Genomic DNA, 23,884 nt, shown 5'->3' with positions numbered 1-23,884 from the left:
TTGTGTTTACTGTTTGCTGTAGTTGTAGGTGACAGAGGCTAAAATTTCCTCTGGTGCCTTTTTCTCCCCTGTTGTCTTTTCTCTCCTTAAATAAAATCTAAGAGGTAGGTTCTTTCAGTACTGCCTTATTATTGTACAAGGGCCTGCTCTATCGATGTGGTGGTGAGGTGAAAAGGGAGGTAGGTATTGTACAGTCCTATGATCAGCTGTCAGTCTTTTAGTCAGACTGTGTGACTGTGAAGGGATGTGCCCTTCAAAAGCGGTTCTCAGTTTTTTTTGTTTTACCACTCCCTTTGGTGAGACAAGAAGGCCAGAGGAGGCCAGATTTGGGAATTTCCATCCCCCTAGGTTGGCTGGGCTCCAGTAAAAAAGTTTCCTTTCTGTGCAGGCCTTTGTTAAGGAGAATGAAATGCTCTGGGAGTATCTAAAAATGGCTACTTTTTGCTCCCAATGAGGGAGAGGGGAGAGCATTTTTCTTAGATCTTCACTGTGAGAACCTGGCAGAGTTCCACAAGGTAAAACTCACAAAAGCGTATGGGCTTCTCCGTGGCTGGTTCTTCAGGAGTTGTTATCTCTCAAGTTAGTTCACACTCAGATTCCAGCAATTAATTACCCTTTAAATATTCCTACCTGAAGCTGGCTCCAGTGGTGGGTTCTTAGTGGTTTCTGTTGGCAGTAAGCTGACTCTACGGATCTGCCTGCCTTCGGTTTCCAGCTCAAGTGTGACCTCAATTCTCTGATGAATCTAACAGGAATTCACAGCGTCCAAGTGCTTTACATGTCAGAGGCTAAACTACTTTTTAAGAGAAATTTTTTTGCATATCTTTGATTATATTATGAACTTACTGCATGAATGTGGGTAAATATCTTTAAGGTTTCTAATATACACATACTTCCCTGCAAAAAAGCTGTAATAAAATAGCCTAGGCTGGGCGAGGTGGCTCATGCCTGCAATCTCAGCATTTTGGGAGGCCAAGGGGGGTGGATTACCTGAGGTCAGGAGGTTGAGACCAGCCTGGTCAACATGGTGAAACTCCGTCTCTACTAAAAATACAAGGCCGGGTGCAGTGGCTCATGCCTGTAATCCCAGCACTTTGGGAGGCCGGGGAGGGTGGATCACGAGATTAGGAGATTGAGACCATCCTGGCAAACACAGTGAAACACCGTCTCTATTAAAAAGTATAAAAAATTAGCTGGGCGTGGTGTGCCTGTAATCCCAGATACTTGGGAGGCTGAGGCAGGAGAATCACTTGAACCCCAGAGGTAGAGGTTGCAGTGAGCCAAGATCGCGCCACTGCACTCCAGCCTGGGCGACAGAGTGAGACTCCGTCTCAAAAAACAAACAAACAAACAAAAACAAAAATTAGCCAGGCATGCTGGTGGGCACCTGTAATCCCAGCTACTCGGGAGGCTGAGGCAGGAGAATTGCTTGAACCCGGGAGGCGGAAGTTGTAGTGAGCTGAGATCGTGCCATTGCACTCCAGCCTGGGAGACAGAGCACGACTCTGTCTCAAACAAACAAATAAAACCCTAAACGTATTTTTACCACCTTATTTTTCTGCTCAGAAACCTTCAATGCCATTCATCCCTGCCAAATACCATTCATCTGGTGGCTGGAGAGGGCCATTGAAGTCTTCTGGATAATCCAGACCTTTTCTGTTTTTCAATTTCATCCCTCACTACTGCTTAAAGTAATCCTTTCGTTCCAGTGATTACTGAATTTATTGTCCCTAGAATACACCATGATCACTCGTTTTTGTTTTTGTTTGTCATCCCTCAATGTTTATAATGCTGTCCCATGTTCTCTCAGCCTTTCTGAATTCAATCTATACTACTCTGACTGCTCACCTTGCTCTCACCCATTTCAGCTGCTGCATATTTATAGAGTATCCCAGTACACTTAGGAAGGCATCAGAAAGCCAACAAGTTTACACAGACTACTTCTTCAATACAGGCACAGAGGATAGGGTCAAATCCACTCTATGCAAAGTAAGGACTAATTTAGATAATAAAACTAAGAATTTCTGAAATCTGAAACAAATGCAAGTTGGCTGCTTATTAAATAAAATCACGTAATCATAGTTTTTCAACTTCTTGTTTCTCATTTTCAGGATTTTCTACCTGTGACATCATGACTGCATTAAGCAGCTCTCCTAACTTCTCAAATCTAGTTTCTTTTTTTTTTTTTTGGCCCAATTTATAACATGGACAAAGTAATTACTAATGACATATTTAGTAGCAATTAAAACTTAAACTATTTTTCCTGTCTCTTTAGAGAAACATATACAAAACAACTATTTCTAAGATAAATATAAAAGTATAAGTAGTGTCACAAGAAATGAAAAGTCTAAATAAGCAAATGCATGGTACAAAGATGATAATTAAAATGAAGAGAAGCTGTTATCAATCCTGAAAAACAGGTTTTTCAGCCCTAAAGTTTGATTTTTTTAATTAAAAAAAAAAGACCCAACTCACGTTCCATTTGCTCAAACATCACTGAGAAGAGGAAGTCTCGTGGTGTCATATAATATTCTCCTTCATGTTCGAGTGAAGAAAACTGCATGAAGCGCTGCTTACGAAGAGACGGTTTCCCAATACATATTATTCCATGTTCAACATTTTTCTAAAAGAAAAATAAATTGCAATTTAAGATTTTTTCAGTGTTATTCCCAGTCACTTCTAGGACAATCTTTAAAAAGTAATTTTCACGCTTGGATCTGACAATCCCCAAACTTTTAAAATCATTCATTTAACAAATATTAACTGAGTGCCTACTTTGCACTGAAGATACAACAGTGAATAAGACTAACTTGAGGGAAGTGACATTCCAAAAAGGGAGAATGGCAATTAATGAATAAATGTATAAAATAATGTAAAACGGTAAGAAGTACTACAAAGAAATATAAAGTAGGATAAGAAAGGGATAAGGTGGTAATACCTTAAGATAGTCAGAGAAGGTCTTTCTAAAGAGGTAACATTTAGAGAGACTAAACGAGGTGGAGTTAGTGTGTCCTGGGGTGGGGGGGGTCTCTGGAAGAAAAGCATTCTAAGCAAGCACAAAGTCCATGAGGTGGGAACAAGCTTGGTGTGGTCAAGAACAGCAGAAAGGCCATGTTACCAGAGTGACTGAGGAAAGAAGAGAGTGGCAGAAGACAGTCAGGAGGGCAATAGAACATGTAAAGTTGTGCTTTCATAAAGATAAAGTATATCATATTAGATAAATAGCTTTGCTTTCAGAAATGTGAGAGAACCATGGATAGAAAGAGCTAGAAGAAGAAGGATGGGTAAAATATTGCAGAATATATAGGAATATAGTGGAAGAGTCTGCACCTCAGGCAGTAGGACTTAGACCTTGACTATGTGCTAACGAAGAGAGTATTGAAATCTTTACAAAGAACTTTTCGTTGAGCATTTCTATGTATTAGGCACTGTACTAATCAAGTATTCACACAGATTAGTTAATCCTCACAATAACTTTGAGCAGTAGATACAGAAACTGAAAAGTAAATGGCAGAGGCAGGCTAAAAAGCTAGGTCTGACTGAAAGGGTTTTAATCTCTTAACTAGCACACTGTCCTCCTACACATGACTGGGCATTGTGAACTAGGGAGACTGGAGGAAGATGACACAGCAGTTAACAGACACCTATGTCAATGCACGAATCTTGATACAAGAACATATTATCTGTGAAATCCAATAGCAGGCTTTCATCCTGGATTGCTTTCCTGAGACACTGCTCTAACCTGGACCACAGTATCCTTCCTGGACATATCACCTTCTTTTCACACTTAATACTGATTCTATAATACTCTCTGACACACAGGCAATGTTCAGTGACTGCTGACTTGAATTGAAATGGGAAAAACATGAATTCCAGTTGCTTAAATCTCTCTTAGTTCAAAGCTGTCAACCCCTTCTTTTGGCTGATTTCAGTTCTCTGACCAGTATTAATTCTCTCTTAATTAGACAACAGGCTTCCTTGAGGAGCTAGTTTTACACCTCTTTTGTGTTGTCAGTGTCTACCAGAATATTGCACATGTAGAGAATATCAATAATATCGTAATGATCTGTACCCTCACCTCCCCTATGCCTTTCCTTTTCTTTTCCCTTAAATGACTACTACAAAAATAACTCAAGGGGAATGTTTTAATTACGTAAGTCCACACTTACCATACCAGTAATCAGAAAACTAAATTTTATTCATACTTTCTGAACATTTTAAACGTGAGGCAAATACACATGTTTTCAACCAACAACTTAATCCTTGTTGTAAAAATAAACAAACTCTTCTTTCCAAACCTCAACCAACTAAAAAAAGATCAGCTACTCGTTTATCCTTGTCCTCTACTGGTCCCATAACAAGATAGGCCATTAACTCTATGTTTCTTCTGATTGTCCTTTATCTTGTAGCAATCTTATTCTTTCCTGGTCCTAACTAATATCAAATCTCACTCTCTTACAGCAAGACATGAAAACTATGTTCAAAGAAATTGTCTTTTTTTTCTTCTAGGAGGTTTAGACCCCACAAACTCCTCTATCTTATGGTTACCATTTTTATATGCTTATACATGCCTATAACTCATACAGGGTAACATTTTTGAAGAGGCTTGAGTCAGTTATTCAGAGTTGAAAGGTTGAGTGAACTGTCATTCCTTTGAATTTTGGGTAAATATCTGCTGTAGTGAACAAGAAAATGTAGAGGAATTGAAACCAAAGCTCGCTTTCTTTCAGAGGTTGATTTCTGAGCTTGAGGCTGTCATTGAATTGCAGACCATGAATTTAGAAGGTCACTTATATAAAAATGACCTCTGAATTTGTCCGACTGCCATGACTCTACCAGTACATGGTGAGGTATAAAACCTTCCAACAACCCTATCAACATCCCCCCAATTCATTTTGGTATGGTAGCTTTTCCTTCCTGCTACTCCATAGTCTAAATAAACCTATTCTACTACCCCCAAACCTTTCAACTCCCACTGTCAGCACTAATAATGTCTCTCCTTTTCCTAATCCTTTCCACTACCTCTCACGCTCTGCTTATAGAGTACAAAACTATCATCTGGAGGTCATCACTATGGCAGATTGTAATCCTACCATTTTCCTTAAGAAATATGCAGAGGAAGCCCCCAAGTCACCATCTCCTACTATTAGGGTCTTTCTCTTCATCCTATGCCCCACCTTCTCTGAAGAAAACACTGAATTGAGCATTTACTATTTTGAGGAGAATCTAGGAAGAGACAGAATACATAAGAATCAAGGGGACAACTCTGTAGTATTATAATATACTGTAGTATTACATATTAATATACAATACTCTGTATTATAGTATCTAATGTTTATTAAGTATGTAGTATATGCAGAGCAGGGTGCTAATATCTTTACATACATGTTCTTACTCAATCTCCACAATGCCCTTAATAGTAGACACCATTTTTGTCATCTTTGTTTTACAAAAAAAAAAAAACAACAAAAACACTTACAGCTTGTGAAAGTTAACCAGCTTGCCTAGATTCTAAGTGATAGCACAGGCAGTATGACCTCAACCCCAGTGTCTCAACCACGATCCTATACTAGCTCCTGTTAGAATAATATAAATTAGGAAAATAGAAAAAGCAGTGTGGGTAATGGTAGTTGAGAAAGTTTTTATGAAAAGAATAGGATTTAAGCTAAACTTTGGAGAATAAATAACAAAGAACAGAACTAGAATTAGTCATCCTTTAGTCCCTGGGCTAACTGTTGTCCATTTCCTAAATGGTATGTATTACTTCTCTAGTTCAATCAAATTTAAAGTAAGTAGGATGCACTGAACGTGTTTCTTTGCTACAACAAAATTTATGTAAAGGAAAAAAAATGTATTGTTCTGAAATTACCAGAGCCTTTCTAATTCCAAGTTGATGAACCAACATAGTTTTTTTAGGCCATCTTTATTATACAGTAGTAGAATTTTAAAAGTACATTTTAAACGATCACTAATATAATCAATGTGCATTCTATATTTATGCTTATTTCATAGAATTTGGAAGATTAATTTGCCAATGCCATTTTTAACCTTTTATTCATCTGTCAGGCTTAGCTTGCTTTATTTTTATAATAATTCTGATCAAATCTCAGACTTACTTGATAAGATTTAATGGTCAAGAATGTAATAACCACAATATTGTTCTCAAGAAGAAAAAAGGTGCCTTATTATATCATTTCCATGAATGCACTGTAATAAAAGACAAGTTGTCTGTTTTTTGTCTATTTTGTCAACTAAACTCTTGAAGCATAAATTTCATCTTTGTTTCACTGTAGTGTGCAAAGCATTTGGCCTGGCGCCTTACACATATTGGGACTATAACTGACATACGACATAGAATTTTAAGAGTTAAAAGGGACTTAGAGATCATCTAGTCCAACACTTCTGTGTAAAGGACCAGAAGTCATGTCTTCTGAGTTCCACACCATGTTTGGTTAACTAGTTTGCTTATTAACTACTTCAGATAAATGTTGGGAACAAGTGGCTAAGGTCCAAATGCTGCTAATTTATAGCCTAGGGAAATGCATGCCAAATTATCCCTTATTAATAACTTTGAACAACTAAAAACATAGTTTACAATAAGTCTTTGGCAGAAAATGTAAACTATTTCTTAATCTGTTCTTTTCCTTTCTTTCTTCACTTCTTCCTTCCTTCCATCTGTGTGCTTTTCTTGGTAACATGTGTGCATGCTCTCTCTTTTCCCAGTTTTGTTTCTCTTCCCTCTTAGGTTTCAGGTTGCTTTTTTTTTGTTGCTGCTATTTTCATATTCCCTGAACTAACCATGTTGCTTCGGGTACTCATTTACTTTAATCTCTGTTATCTTTTTCACTGTGGTATATTCGTGGTAGGTTAGGCTTGGTAAACTGAGCTAAGGCAAAAAAAAATGGCTTGTAGACTTAAGTAAGCACAGTTAGAATATCAGTTTGGATGGGGAGGATAAAGAGGTATAATAAACGTCAAGATACCAAAGTTATTTGAGACCAGCCTGAGCAATGTAGTGACACCCTGTCTCTATAAAAATAATAGAAATTAAAATTTTTTTAAAAATCAGTATTAGGCTGGGCACGGTGGCTCACGCCTGTAATCCCAGCACTTTGGGAGGCCGAGATGGGCGGATCACAAGGTCAGGAGATTGAGACCATCCTGGCTAACACAGTGAAACCCCGTCTCTACAAAAAATACAAAAAAATTAGCCAGGGGTGGTGGCAGGAGCCTGTAGTCGCAGCTACTCGGGAGGCTGAGGCAGGAGAATGGCGTGAACCCAGGAGGTGGAGCTTGCAGTGAGCCAAGATCATGCCACTGCACTCCAGCTTGGGCGACAGAGCAAGACTCTGGCTCAAAAGGGGAAAAAAAGAAAGGCATTACAGAGTAGGAGATATTTAAACTGGACCTTAAAGGATGAGCAGGAGTTTGCCAAGACAGGGAACAATAGTAGAGCAAGCTATACTAAAGTTGGCTCTGACAGTTGGGGAGCCAGATTCATGATGTAGAGGGTCTTTGAGCTATGTGACAAAAAACGGACAGAGGAAAGTAATAGCAGCCATACAATACTGCAAAGATCATCATGAATTTTGACATTTTCTTTTGTTAATCTATAAAATAGCCACCAAGTATGTAAGACACTGGAGCCTATATGGAAATTTGGAATTGGATATCTGATACCATGATTCAGCACTCTTAATCTACCTATCAATCTCATAAACTCGGTTAGTTTCAAAACCCTGCCATATTAAAAACATTAAATTATAAGTGCTAGATTAAAGTACACTAATGGTAGAAGGGAGATCTAACAGCCTGACAGTAAGGCAGGAGAGAAAAATAATACAAAACAGTGACAAGTGAAATGAGTGACTGTGGCATAAGTTTTAATCATTGAGGTTTATTAAGCCAGCTGTAGGCCATGTCCGGGAAAAACATAAGCTACAAACATATCTGTGGCTGTTTATCTGGAGGTTTTCAGGAGTTTTAGTATTTATACATTTCCTTAAAATGAGGGAGGGCATGTAGGAAGAGAGGCAGGTAGGGGTAAGGCGAATGGTTACATTCCTGTGAGACTTCGGTTAGTGCCAAGTGAATCTACATTTTACAGAAGATAAGGTGAGCTTAGAGAAAGGGAGTAGTCGTTTTCTCTTTGTACTTCCCCTGGGGAGATACATTTGTAATTCACATTATCAGTGTAGAATTTAACAGACTTTAGTTTTAGGAGCTAGACTTAGACTGTACACCTAAAGTTATAATTGGCATGTCCTTATTTATGGGAGGCTAGCAAAGAATTTACTTATGAATAGTCTGTGGGGTAGCCCTTCCCACATGCCTAACGCTTTTTTCCTTTGCAGGAGGACCTCACTAAAGTATACTGTTGCATGATTCAGCCTCCAGGCTTAAGTTTGGGGGTCCTGGGATTTTAAATTGTTCTTTAGAGCAGACATAGCTGCAACTGCCTGACCAACCAATGTTATTACAACCAATCGACAGGCCCAGGTCTATACATGGTGATGATTTTCTGTCCAGAGTAATTTATTATTAGGGAATATCAGAATGTAGAAAAATATGAAACACATTTTAGCTGTTTTTAATGTAAATAATACAAAAAAAATGTTTTCCTGCTAACATGGGTAATTTTAGTTACCTGGAAGATTCACATACATTACACGCCTCATACTCCACTAATGCCATATAAATTCAACATTACTGTCTGATTTTACTATATATTCACGGTACTTCGTAGAATGTATGTTATATAAAAATACCGGGCTATATCTACATAAACTGAAAATAGAGCTGTGAGTGGAAACGTAATGTCTTTCAGAAAAATAAAGGTAGACAATTTGGGGTTGTCAAATACTGTTACATGTCAAATAAAATTATACCACATTATGCAAATGCTTTCACCTTTCTAATAATGTTAACATACACTTTTTTTTTTTTTTTTTGAGACGGAGTCTCGCTCTGTCGTCCAGGCTGGAGTGCAGTGACGTGATCTCGGCTCACTGCAAGCTCCACCTCCTGGGTTCACGCCATTCTCCTGCCTCAGCCTCCCAAGTAGCTGGGACTACAGGTGCCTGCCACCACGCCCGGCTCATTTTTTGGATTTTTAGTAGGCACGGGGTTTCACCGTCTTAGCCAGGATGGTCTTGATCTCCTGAGCTCATGATCCGCCCACCTCGGCCTCCCAAAGTGCTAGGATTACAGGCATGAGCCACTGCGCCCGGCCTGCTGCCATCTTATGTTTAAGCATACTAAGTATGAACAATCCTAGAGGACCTCAGGGGAAACTGATCCGTTTCAGTTTCTCAGAAAATGTAAATAAGGTTAGAACCATAATGCCTTGACTGCTGGATTCAACCTTTTAAAAACTGTTGTCCAAGGAGTTAATAATTAAAAAAAAAAAAAGACACAGTAGAGGATTAGACATAATTAAGATTATTCTGAAAAGGCACACGTTGCCTTCATATATTATGTGGAGAAATAAAAGCAGTACAAGGTGGGTAATAGCACTGCTACTATTCAACCTGCAAAACTGGAGAGAATTTTTTGTCCCTCCTCACCTCAAACTGCTTATTGTAGTTAAACACAATATTCCAGAAGGAGTGGAATAAAAAATATTAATCTTAACCTTCATTTGAAAGAGATTTCCTATGTTGCTTCTATAAACCTACTCGGTTGGCAATGTAAACAGTTACATATAAATAACCAATGGACTGGCAGGAGAAGCAGCTGCCTGAAGAACTAGCTGGTCAGGAAGAGAGGAAGAGTATGGAATGCACTGGTGGAGATCAAAGAGCTGCTGAGGGCCTGTTGGTGGCTGTTATCCTATCCCTACCCGAGATGCAACTTACAGTCTTCTGAGGTGGAAAGTGGTGGGAGTGGAGGGATGGATTCCTTCTATTGCCATGATTTGCTTCTCAAACCTGCATCTACTACTAAATATATGGAAAACGAGGAGCAGAAGAAATGCTGGGATTTGGGGCTATACTGAACACATGAGAACCATCCACATGGTTCTAGTTATATATAAAATGCTCCATGGATTTCAAGGATTACTTGTAATGCAGTAAAAAATGTGACAAAGGAATTAAGAGCAATGAGTGATGTGAACTGGATAAAAGAGATCTTTGAAAGCGGATGACTTCTGTTAAAACATTTCACTAGTTTATTGCCTTTAAAGCAACAGGTGCTTCACCACTCTGTCTCTACTTTTTATCCATGAAGTGACATATTGGAAAAAGTTAGTTCTCTGTTCTTTGTTTAACATTCTTTGGTCTCCACATTTCTCAGGAAGAAAGTGGGAAAAGAAAGGGCCTTCCCTATAGCTTTCAATATATATATACATGGTATTAGACAAAATATAGTGTGACCTATTCATTTGGGGCCCTTATTTTGGAATTTGTAATAATCTGGATAAAATATAAAATTGCTCTGTTGTCTTTGAACTTTCTGTGGTGTAACTGGATGACTATCTTTCCTTCTTAAAGAAACCTTTACAATCAGAAATTTTTATTTCATTAGACACAACTTTTCCATTTTGTTCTGAATTAGGGAGATTTTATTACATATGAAACAAAATACTGCCAGACTAAATTAAAAATATTCATTGCATAAGCTATGCCTCACAATACATTCTACAAAATGACAGCCAATGAGACAACTGTCATTCCTGGGAAACCTGGAAGCTCTGGGAACTATTCTCTCTGGCTTCTGAAATATCGTCTGATCTATGATGGTCTAGTCTAGACTTTGTCCCAGAGACTGGAAGAAAGCTAGCATGGCTTTTTTTAGATGAGGATGGTAAAATGAAATGGCATATGCTTACATACACAGACACACGTAATTTTTTTTTTAACCCCATAGATTTCTATCTGGAGAACAGTGGCCACTGTCAGGGGATGCTGATGAGTAAAGAAACAAGCATCTTCTCTTTCAGTGCTTTCTCTTTCCTGATTAAATAACTGAATGGAATACTCATTTTTGCTTCTTCCATAATTACCTTCCAAGAGGTACGCCATAACTACATGTATTTCTGTTTCTGTTTGAAACAAAAAGTTTAAACTAGGTTTCGAATGATTAAAAAAAAAAAAAAAAAAAAAAGACTAGGCCAAGTAGGGTGGCTCATGCCTGTAATCCCAGCATGTTGGGAGGCCAAAGTGGGAGGATCCCTTGAGCCCAAGAGTTCGGGACCAGCCTGGGCAACAGGGCGAGACATCGTATCTACAAAAAAACACACAAATTAGCTAGGCATGGTGGCTCACACCTGTGGTCCCAGCTACTTGGGAGGCTGAGGTGGGAGGATCACTTGAGCCTTGGAGGTCAAAGCTCCAGTGAGCCGAGATCGCACCACTGCACTCCAGCCTGAGCGACAGAGTGAGACTCTGTCTCAAAAAAAAAAAAAAAAAGGCTAGAGCCTTAATTTAAAATCTCAGTACTCCCACCAAGGTATCATTAATATCATTTATTGCAACTATAACTAAGTAACATTTTTCTTAGGAATTGAATGCACTACTTTAGTTTATTTTCCTCCACAGGAGAAGGTAAAATACTACTTGTGAACTCTTTCTACAACTATTGAACATTATCAATTTATTTAATAAACCTGTCTCCCATGACCAACCATCTTACAGAGATAAAATGGTGGGTGAAGAGGCACTCACTCCCTAGTGGGGAAGGCATAATAGGTGATGTTAGAGCAGAAGTATGAAAGGAACAACAAGCATTTAGCAAATGTGTATGTTCCACAAGGATAAATTTAAGTATTTTTCACACATTATTTCTCAACCATGACATTTTGATTTCTTACTTTTACAATGAGATATGCAACAGACTAACATTTTTCAGTGTTATATAATTAAATTTGAATAGAAAACTAGCAACAGGTCTGGTATCTTGATTTATTTTGATTGTGATCTTTTTTTTTTTTTTTTTGGGCAGCTAAAAAGTAGATGCAGAGCAGTAACAAGGAACTTCTGTGATATAAGCTCTAATTTCAGGAATCTTATGTACCCATGCAAAAAGCCTTCCTGGAAACTGAGAACTTCAAGTAAGTGGTGCTATAGGGGGGCTGAGTCATAAACAGAGGCTACCACTAGGGATAACAACATTTAGGATATTATATCCTATAATATATGACACAGTGTGAAGCAAAGAGGAGATGGATTAAAGGATCCCTCTCTTCTTCTATCCCTTCTTGGGGAACAGCTGCAGTCTGTAGCTGTATTTTACAGTTTGTGACTGCAGTAGGCAAGTGATTCATTCACATAGTATTTTGCCCTGCTCCCCCATTTTCTGTGACCCACTCAGACTTCCATACCCCAGTCCTCAGCAAATGGCTGTCACCTCCATGTGCTTCCCCAGCTTACAGGAAACTGACGGTGGGGATTCTTAAAGCTCATGGCTGAATACTGATTGATAGCAGTTTGCCTCTCTATCATCAAATCTCTCATGCCCCACCCCTAACCCTATACAAAATTTGCTTAAATACTGGAATTATTTTTTAAAAAGCCCTGCAATGTATGTTGATTGCATACAAATAGATTTTTTTGAGACAGAGTTTTGCTCTACAAATAGAAATTTTATCCCAAACAAAAAAAGAACAAAAAATTTTAAAACTTTCAGGTAAATGGAATAACGAAGGTTTGAATTCAGGAGCAGATTTGCAATTTCTTACTTAAAAAATTATACTTCTTTTAAAAAATTCCATTGACATTTTTTCTGAATTGGTCTTTGTACAATTCAGAAAACAAAACAAAACATGTGTAAAACAAATATAGTACTAGCTCTCTTCAATGTCAATCTCAGTTTTGATCACTGTTAACAAGATTTTCCTAAAACAGATTTGACTTGCTGGGGTGTCCTTAGAGCTTCAGCATTCACTTGACTGACTTATATTAACTTGAGTAAACCTTTCCGAAAGACAGATTAACCACTTACTTGCCTCTAATTAAAACACCTTACAAAGCTAAGCACGTAATATAGCCCCCCTTTTTAATTTGGCTAACTTACTTGTTAAGAATTAATTTTGGGCTGAGCTTGGTGGCTCATGTCTGTAATCCCAGGACTTTGGGAGGCTAAGGGAAAAGGATCACTTCAGGCCAGGAGTTGTAGACCAGCCTGGGCAACACAGCAAGACCCTGTTTCTACAAAAATTTAACAAATAAAAAAATTACCCAGATGAGGCCGGGCGTGGTGGCTCACGCCTGTAATCCCAGCACTTTGGGAGGCTGATACGGATGGATCACAAGGTGAGGAGTTCAGGACCAGGATGGTGAAACCCTGTCTCTACAAAAATACAAAAAAAATTAGCTAGGTGTGGTGGCGTGCACCTGTAATCCCAGCTACTTGGGAGGCTGAGGCGGAAGAATTGCTTGAACCCGGGAGACAGAGGTTGCAGTGAGCCAGGATCATGCCATTGCACTCCAGCCTGGGTGACAGAGCGAGACTCCATCTCAAAAAAAAAAAAAAATTACCCAGATGTGGTGGCGCACACCTATAGTTCTTCTAGCTACTGAGGAGGCTGAGGCAGGAGGATCACTTGAGCTCATGAGTTCAAGGTAACCAGGAGCTGTAATTGTGCCAGCCTGGGTGACAGATTTTGTCTCAAAAAAATAAATAAATAAAAATAATAATAAATTAAAAGAAAAAAATTCCAGTAGTTATCTCCTCTAGGAGTCCTTCCAGAAGTACCCATTTTGGGTTAGGTGTCCTCCCTTGTGGGCATATAGAACCCTGAGTAAGTTTTTATCAAAGCCGTAGTAACCCTGCACCGGAATTGCCTGTTTACTACATTGAAGTCCTCAAGAATAGAAAGTATCTTTTTTATTCTGTATCCCCAGTGCCTAGTGCATGGCTAACATGGTAACATTCATGGGTTTTTATGAATGAGAATCAATTCTAAACTCAAAGTGTGTCCTTAAAAAATAACTTTAGAGCTGGGCTTAGTGGCCCATGCCTGTAATCCCAGAACTTTGGGAGGCTGAGGCAGGAAGACTACTCTAGCCCAGGAGTTTGAGACTAGTCTAGGGAACACAGGGAGACCCCATTTGTACAAAATATTTAAAAAATTAATTCAGGCATGGTAGCACATGCCCGTGGTCCCAGCTACTCAGGAGGCTGAAGTGGGAGGGTCACTTGAGCCTGCGAGGTTGAGACTGCAGTAAGCCAGTGAGCCATGATTGTGCCACTGGACTCCAGTCTAGGTGACAGAGTGAGACCACATCTCAAAAAAAAAATATATTTTAGTCTGTGAACCAATATGCAAAAGTGGGTTATGCTGATGTATTTTAAAGCCTTATTAATAATTTACTGAAATATCTTTAGATAACCAGGTATATACTCTGCTATGTGCAACCTCACTAAAGATATACACAAATAGGGGCCCTTTAGTTTCCCTTTAACTGTAAATTACTGCATATTGCTAATTACTTTAGATTTTAAAAATGCCTTTGTAACAAGATGAAAGAGGTAAAGCCATTGACAGGTGGTGGCAGTGTTAATTGTACCAAAGGATACTGCCTTATTTTTTGCTTAGCATAGAAATCATGGAATCTTAGAAACAGAATGCTCTGAAACTGGATTACACCAGCTGCTTCACATTCCCCTTCTGTAAATCTGAATGAATGACTTGATGGATTTCAGGCCTTATACCATGGTTGATTAAGGTTTTAGTGGAGTTTTTCAGCTTCATCTTGGAGTACATTAACAGACTGTAATGAGATATTTCTAAGATAAAATTCTGCTAATAAAATGTACTTATAGGAAATGAGCAGAGAATGAGCCAGGTATTATACCAAAACAGGTAGTTTACTAGCAAAGGTAATAAGATACATGCAATTCATATTTCTGTTCTTGTTTATAAATTAAATCACCAGTAAATAAACACATAAATTGCACAATACAAAAATAAAGTAATACAGATATGATTATATAATATTCCGGCAAATTAATGTATTATTTAAGCAACGCTCTGCTTTTTTTTTTTTTTTTTTTTTTTTGAGATGGAGTTTCATTCTTGTTGCCCAGACTGGAGTGCAATGGTGCAATCTTGGCTCACTGCGACCTCTGCCTCGTGGGTTCAAGAGATTCTCCTGCCTCAGCCTCCTGAGTAGCTGGGATTACAGGCTTCCGCCACCACGTCGAGCTAATTTTTTGTATTTTTAGTAGGGAAGGGGTTTCACTATGTTGGCCAGGCTGGTCTTGAACTCCTGACCTCAGGTGATCCACCCACCTCAGCCTCCCAAAGTGCTGGGATTATAGGTGTGAGCCACCGCGCCCGGCTCAAAGCTCTGCTTTATATCAGTTATGAACACATATAGAGCAAATCATTGAAGATCTAGCACAAATTTGCCAAAGTCTCCCTTTCTGCTTTTACCTTATTCTTTTTGAAATATATCATAAGATACCCATGGCCTCAAAAAAAAAAAGATATATTAAATATATGATCCAATAAAATACATAATTAACTGAAAAAAAAAGATATCCATGCTCTCAGTAATTTCTGAGGATACTTTTAACAGTGAGGATTCTAAAAAATTTCATTGCAGAATTTGCAGTATAACGAGTGAAACCAAACAAGTTTTGTGGTTTTTTTTTTTTGTTATTTTTCTGTTTTGCCTTACAGTAGCACCAAGCATAACTAAAGTAAAACTACTACTAAATATGTAGAAAACAATTTCTCACTTTACTATTTCAATTGCCACCACTACTAGAACCAGGGTCACTTTTCTCCTTCAACCGCCTCTACCCATTTTTCTTTTACAACAGTTGGTGTCAAATGGGGAAATGTGAGTGCTACATCTTAACCTCAAGCACAGGAAGCAGTATAAAATTATGCCAGTGAATCATATACTAAGTAAAATTGTTATCATTTGCCCAGGCAGCAGTGAGGTCTACACCAAATATAAAGTTCTCTGGTGTAGGTTAAAGAAAAATCTTTACCTTGATCCCCAAGAATTTTGGAATCCTATATGAGAAACAAAACCAGTGAAAACTTGTAGTTTATAAGTTGTTACATACATACTTTTAAGGGTAGGCATGGACAGTGCTAGCATTTGGGTAATCTTTCCCTTTTAAAACTTATTGGCGAATCTACTCCTGTGTCTTTATAATCAAGAATAAGCCTAGTTAGATCTTGGGAAGGGAGGGGAGCAGACATTTGTAGACTAGAATAGACAGAGCCTGATATTCTACAATAATCCAGGCAACCTAAATCTCCAAACTTGAATTGCTTGTGAAGTACGAAAAAGTAACTCTTAAATATTTGAAAACTCAAATGAATTTTGTCACTTTGTTTATTCTAAAATTAGTTTCTAAATATTTATGGGCTATTGTTTAGATAGTCTCTTAATTTATAACTTTATAAAACTTCATGTAAGTAGCAAATATTATTACCAGTATTAATAATATTCCTGAAATTATGGGTAGACTCCTTAGGCTATGAGAACTTGAATACCCCAACTCACTTACAGGCTGGAGGATGAATAAACTTGAAGAAGCTCCCTTGAACAATGAAGGTTAGCGGCAACAGACAAAGGTGTCTGTTCCATTTATAAAGGTGTAAACAGAATAAGCTAGTAAAACAGGGCTAACTGGGTTAGAATAGAGAATGTACAGAGTCAGAACAAAAGAGATGAACTGGTGAAGAGCAAGAGGCAAACATCAACAATTACCTGATCTGAAGGTAGCAGCAGGTAAAAGTTAGCAGTAATATAGTGACATAATCAAAGCAGTAAAGTGGAAAATAATTTGAGATCTAGCCTTTGAAACATTTTATAATGTGAAGGATAAATACTAAGAACTAGGAAGAGAAAAGGATGTAACCTGAAAATTTAGAGCGGAGGTTCTGCAACCCCCACTTTCTGGGTTCAAGCAATTCTCGTGCCTCAGCCTCTTGAGTAGCTGGGATTACAGGCATGCGCCACCACGCCAGGCTAATTTTTGTATTTTTAGTAGAGATGGGTTTTCACCATGTTGACCAGGCTGGTCTCAAACTCCTGGCCTCAAGTGATCCACCCACTTCGGCCTCCCAAAGTGCTGGGATAACAGGTGTGAGCCACTACTCTGCCTACAGCAGAGGTTCTTAACCTTACATGACATAATCATACCTCTGAGGTTCATAACTCCCTGAAATCTGTGTAAGACACGTTTGTGCATTTTTTTGGGAAAGAGTATGTAACTTTTACCACACAATCAGATTCACACCCTATTCAAAGATCAGGAAAAATGACAAAGATGAATGATAAAATGGTAAAATACAATAATTAGTAAAATAAAATGTCTCAATTTTAACTACTGCATATATTAGAATAATGTATATAGTTAATGAAGTTTAAACAGCTGAGATGAATATTTGACTCAGTCTCTTTTTGATATCTAGTAGTAAAGGTCTCTTTTAAAATTTAAGTGAAAAGAGCTTCCCCAACATGACTAAGTATGAAATGTAAAATCTATTAAAATTCCAGGTTGTCTAAAAATGTCACCAGCTAAAGCAGATTAATTAAAATAAAGAATACATACAACTGCTATCTAGCACGAATAAAGCAAAGAACTACAGGAAATCATTGCTACACAAAATTTTTGAATAAAAGCTTGGTCTTTAACAAAACCTTACATGCATATCTGCATAACTCTGATTTTTGTTTTCACTATACCTTTTCCTGGATGTGGCAACAAAGCCACTGTGGGGTGCCTTCCCCTGCTCTATATAAGAAAGTGGCCATCACATTAAGTATGATAAATACTTATAGCTTTTAGTAGAGAAACAACTGAAGAGAATATGGGTGACAAGAGACTGGAGAGCAAGGAGACAGGGAGAAGGGCTAGTCTCCAAAAGGGCCTGGACAGCTCACTCTCCCTCTAATGACACAATGTGGAACTACAATAATCATGTCTTAGCTTCAGCACTAATAGCTTTATTTCTATAAAAAACTCTATCTACTGAAGATACAACAGCCAAAACTTTTAACAGTAACTAGTCTTCTTCTCAAGTCATCATAAGAAAAGGATGGTTTTTACAAGTTTCCTTTTGACTTTTCCCCTAATTTTTCTGTAATATAGATGTATTTCAATAAGAAAAAAAGCCAACATAAGTAATTTTTAAAAAAGAATTGAGAAACAAGCAAAAGCTCTAGCCCCCTTCCTGATATATATCAAAGAATTTCAGTAAACATAATAAAATATTATTTTGTTAGACATGAGTTCTAAATTTCTCTTCAAAGAATCAATATGTACGTTCAATTATTTGCTTTCTACTTTTAAACTTAACTTCCTTCTAAAGAAACCTTTTTCAATTACCTGGTCCACCCTGACTCATTCCAATTACCTGCTCATTCTCCACACTGACTCATTCCAATTTCCTGCTCTGCCATAAGCATTTTTCCCACCAAACCACTCACTCCGTCACTCTCTTTAGCCAATCGGAATTAGTTTAGCCTGTGCGGTCTAACCCTAGCCAATAGGGGAACGACACAGCAGCAGGGGCCATGTGCGTCAGGGATAAGAACCCCTTCCCCTCCCTTGTCCAAGTGTGTGCTCACCATTGCTCCATCTGTAAGAGCGCACTCTTCTGTAGAAGTACATTGCCTTGCTGAGAATTAAAAAGAAAAATTTATATTCGAGTGCTATTTCTTTTGCAGCATGGAAACTTCATTTGTAACAATTTCTTCAGTGTTTCAGGAAGCAATCTTTTTACAACTATAATTTAAGATGGATTTAAGCACTGCCTAATGGTCAAGTCTACTAATGAAATACAAAGTACTAGTTTAAAAACAGAACGGCTGGGCTAGCTCGTGCCTGTAGTCCTAGCTACTCGAGAGACTGAGGAGGGAGGCCTGCTTGGGTCTAGGAGTTTGCCTTGAGCTATGATTGCACCACTGTGCTCTGGCCTGGGTGACAGAGTGAGATCTTGTCTCTATAAGTAGAAAACAAAAACAAAAAAGTTGCAGTATTAAAGAAATAAACATGCTTCAATCACTGATAAAAAGTGATCAGTCAGTGTTAAGTTTTTTAAAAAATAAAAGTGTGTCTCTGTAACATACACTACTGATTGCCTTCTTTGTATTGCAACAGTTTCCTGGTTAAACCCCAATGCTTCCTCATAATCATTATTTTCTGGCTTGCCATTAAAGTATCTTACACTTGGTATGTCTGAGAATAGGAACTACTAGGACAGATAAGTCTTTCATATATACTTCAACATACGTAGGCAGCTGGATCAGTTATCATCTGATAATTAAATGAGCCTTTGGGAAGTGCTCAGCTGTCTCCTGTTTTTCCTTTGCAGTAGGGCAGTCACAGCTCCATCCATGGGGCTCCCGCTAAAGCAACAGTCAAAGCAGTACTACTACCATCACCGAAAGAGCAGTTCCCTGACCTGGAATTCAATCCTGGAGCATTCCAAGCATTCCAGAACTTCCCAGGACTGGGTCTGAATGGAGGCACAGCCATATTGAAAATGTGCTGCTTTGAGCTGGTTTCTTAATTGGGCAATTATGACCAAGTTAAACTGAAAAAGTTTTTGTCCTTAAAACACTCAACAGTGTGATTTAATCTCCTGACATTTAAGAAACATAGAAATCAACCCATTTACAGCTTCTCACTGTATATAATCTTCTAATTGTATATACTAGTGAATAAGAAAAATGACATAATTTCAAACAGTACATGTGCTGCATTATTCATATTTTCCTTTGAAATATCTGCAACAGTTTGTGGAAACACATTGTGCTTCATATTTAAGGTTCATTTTGCCTAATTTTAAAAATGGTTTGCATTGGCCAGGCGCAGTGGCTCACGCCTGTAATCCCAGCATTTTGGGAAGCCGAGGCGGGTGGATCACGAGGTCAGGAGATCGAGACCATCCTGGCTAATAGGGTGAAACCCCGTCTCTACTAAAAATATGAAAAATTAGCCCGGCGTGGTGGCGGGCACCTGCAGTCCCAGCTATTCGGGAGGCTGGGGCAGAAGAATGGTGTAAACCTGGAAGGCAGAGCTTGCAGTGAGCCGAAATCGCGCCACTGCACTCCAGCCTGGGTGACAGAGCAAGACTCCGTCTCAAAAAAAAAAAAAGGTTTGCATTTCCAGGTTACATACAGCTAAGTGATGAGGGACTGAGGACAAAGATGCCTGCGATCTTAAGGTATACAAGTTTCTAGTACACAACACACAAAGCAAATAATATCCATGTGGATAAATTTCAGATTTTATAACACCTTATTTCCTTAGAAATATCTATGAACTATCTATGGAACCACATATCTATGGAACTTTCATAGATGTCTATGAAAATTTTAAGTCCAGGCTATACTTAAAAAATATGATTCATTAAGTATTATTTTTATATTGAAATTATAATCTGAAAACAGCTAATAATGTTATTTATGAAGTTATTGAGACAATATATTTACTACTAATTTACTCTACCAAATATTTACTGCTTTTTAAACTATAAATAAAACATCTAAATTCATATATACTGCTACTATTAGTGGCTTATGGTATGTTTATGCACTGTTGTAATTCATAGAACTCCAAAATTCATAGTAACAGAAGCATAATTTGTATATATTAGCTACTAAAACACATGGTTTATAGAACAAGAACAAACAGTAATATTTACTTGGATTCCACTAAACAATATAAATGCAGAAGAAAAGGTTAAATATACTTTGCTATTACAATTTGTTGTTCTTTCCCCCAGAAAAGTCACTGTACAGATTTACAGTAGGATCGTTAACTACTGTCCTATTATACAATGAAGGAAAGTAAGACAACCTCTCTCATTCATGCGGGACAAACAGCTATGCCAAAGGCACAAATTACATCTAATTACAGGGTATAACTTTGTCATCTCTCTTTTCATAATCCAGCCATTTACAACTTTGATTTTTGACTTCCATTTGGGTTTATTAACATCATAGCTTTGTCATCACCTGTTTCTACAGACATTTTTACCTGAGGCAATAAAGTATAAAAACTTCTTTGCATTCTTCCTTTACTGTTGCAAGAAAGCTTTAGTCTTCACTGGGATTACAATGTTTCATGGTTATTAAACTTCTGCATGTTGCTATAAAGTTAACTGCTCTTGGCCTACCAATTTTACATGTACGGTCATTAAACTAATGCACTGCACACAAGTATACTACCAGTACACTCCAATAAGTTCCAGTTTTACCTATTGTTAATGTCCTATTAGCATATATATTTTTTCTTTTTCACAAAACTAATCACTACAAATCTATGGTCAGACACTTGAAATAAAAGAAAACAATGCCAATTTAATTTTATGATTAGGGCTCTTATAACAAATTAAAATAGATCCATCTTATTAACTACATTGAGTGTTTAAAATATTCACTGACATGCAATAGACAAAGAGATTCTACAACTAATGCAACTGCGAATTCACTTCCTATTAATAATATAGTTCTGCTTGTTTAAACATAATGGTTCACATTTATTGCTTTTATTTAAAATTTGTAATCATCTTTTAGTCAGATTGTATTCACAAAATAAAAAATGAGTTCAAAATATGAATTTAAATATCAAAGAAAAGTAAACCATCTAGTATTCTCTATTTTAGAATTTTAACAATTTTTAAATTTAATGCCCAATGTATTACTTGTATTAAACTCAAATACCAAGGTTTATGAAAAAACATTTTTTAGATAATACTTTACAGCAACATTAAAAAACCTCAATTAGCTAACTCACTAGAAGAAAGCCATTAGAAGTTTGTTGCAATTGGTCCTATGCTCATCATAATTGTTGCATCTCAGCTCTCATGGTTTAGTTTCACAGCTTTGTAAATTATCCCCTTCCCCTAACTATCTGGGTTACCCGCTCCAGTAGCAGATTAAGATCCCTCTGACGATTACAGATCCCTGAATCTACTTCTTTTTCAGAGCAGTTCACTATCACTTTTTTTCTTTAAGCCTTTTTTAATAGAAGGAAAATGTAGAATTAGTCTATAATCAGCTTCTAGGATTTACCATACCCTCTGTTTTCATTCCTGTTGCAACAGAAAAAATATCCTTGCTGCTATGAAAATCCAACTTTTCTACTTGTGTTTTTTGTTTGTTTGTTTTTTTAAAGATAGGGTCTTGCTCTGCCATCCAGGCTGGAATGTAATGGCGTGATCATGGTTCATTGCAGCCTCAGCCTCTCAGGCTCAGGAGATCCTTCCACCTCAGCCTGTCAAAGAGCTGGGACTACAGACGTGCACCACCAATCCTGACCATTTTTTTTTTCTATATTTTTGTAGAGACAAGATCTTGCTGTATTGCCCAGGCTGGCCTCAAACTCCTGGCCTCAAGTAATCCTCCTGCCTCGGCCTCCAAAGCACTGGGATTATAGGCGGAAGCCAACACACTTGGTGTGTTACAGCATATATTTTAGTCTTCCTTATAGCTTAAGCTTATGTTTATTACTCTCATTTTTCTCTCCATTTAAAAATTCTAACTTGCAGCAGCATTTTTCTAAGTCACTTTAAATCTTTCTAGTATCAAGGTCAGCATAAATATACAAACATTTAAATATAGTATGTAAAAATGATGCATTAAAGTTGGTGAGAGAAGATGTTTAATTTTGTTTTCCTAGAAGCTGCTCTCCCAGGCATCTTCTTCCCTCTTTCCCATTATTAACATTATTTGTCTGACATTTCAGAGAGTATAATCTATATCCTAGGAAAATTATCTGTCATTTTGTACATCAAAGCTAAAAGCTCTCCTCTCTCAGATGGGTTAATCAAGACTTGGCTGCACCCTCTCTTCCTTCCTCCCCTTTGCCAGGGACGAGGGGAGGAGAGAACCAAGTATTCAAGGCACCGGCTTTCAGGAGACTGGTTACATATGGGGCGATTGAGTATCAAAATAAATGGAAACTCTTTGAGTAAAATGGGAATCCATGAGTCCGTAGATATAAATGAATAAATGAGTAAACAGTGGAGAGGACAAAGAACTATGAAGCCACAAAATTATCTCCCCACAAAATACTTATTAATGAATATAAAGTACTGATTAAATTTTTAATGAAGAAACCTGACAGATGTCTTCTTACCAAATGATAAAAGTAATTGTAATTATCACCAGTAGAAATCTAACTTGTGTACCTCCTAATATGATGCGTTGAAAAGGACACAGCATGGCTTTAGTGGTATTTGTGAAAAAAGGGCATGAATCATGAGGAAATATCAACCAAACCTAAATTAAGGAAGATTCTGGAGATAGCCACTACTCAGTGATAGGTGAAAATGCTTTAAAACTGCAAATGCAAGCAGGCATAGGAACAATATGAATGGATTGTAGATTGGAGGAAAAGCATTCTGATTTTGAAGTGAATTTAGCCACTTTAAGCACAGCTTTAGCTGGACACTCTTACCATTCATTCAACCACTCACTTAACAGTCATTAATTAGTACCTATCATGAATTAGGGACTATACTAAGTATTAGTAAAATTGATGAATAAAAGCTGAATAGTTAGGTATAAGTACTTTAGAATGGTAGTTATAAGATACTAAAAACTAAATGTGCACTTTAAGTAGATGACATTTCAGTGAATACTGAATCTTGATTTTTCTTTTTTGGTAGATTCAAAGAAGTCAGACTTTGAACTGCATAGGTGGAGGCATTCTGCTTTCTCTGAACATAAAGACATCCAACTTAAATTTTATTAAGTAAATAATATCAAATTCAGCATTTCAATACAGACCCCAGTGTCAACCAGGAGTCTTGCCCCCCGATGTAGAGCTTTTATGCCATAGTTGGTCCAACGTTTTGTGGACCACTAAAGAGCAAGGATGGACTGCCCCAACCAGTTTTTGTAATTTCCTTAAATCCTAGATTCATTTTACTAGAGGATCATAGAAGTTAAAGACTTAA

The 23,884-nt window shown here is 37.6% G+C and overlaps 1 protein-coding gene across 3 annotated transcripts in view; it reads right to left on the bottom strand.

Annotated features, from left to right (window-relative positions):
• The window catches only part of MICU2 (mitochondrial calcium uptake 2), a 113,380-nt gene that overhangs the window by 72,742 nt on the left and 16,754 nt on the right, over positions 1–23,884 (bottom strand). For all 3 annotated transcript variants that reach the window (XM_055244002.2, XM_055244003.2, XM_063619027.1), the window contains exon 2: positions 2,476–2,623. In XM_055244002.2, the coding sequence (XP_055099977.1) occupies positions 2,476–2,623 (148 nt within the window). The remainder of the gene's footprint in view (positions 1–2,475; positions 2,624–23,884) is intronic.

The sequence above is a fragment of the Symphalangus syndactylus genome, chromosome 15 (assembly GCF_028878055.3).
Source record: "Symphalangus syndactylus isolate Jambi chromosome 15, NHGRI_mSymSyn1-v2.1_pri, whole genome shotgun sequence".
In the NCBI taxonomy this organism is placed as follows: domain Eukaryota; kingdom Metazoa; phylum Chordata; class Mammalia; order Primates; family Hylobatidae; genus Symphalangus; species Symphalangus syndactylus.
This window is presented reverse-complemented; position numbering and strand designations above follow the sequence as displayed.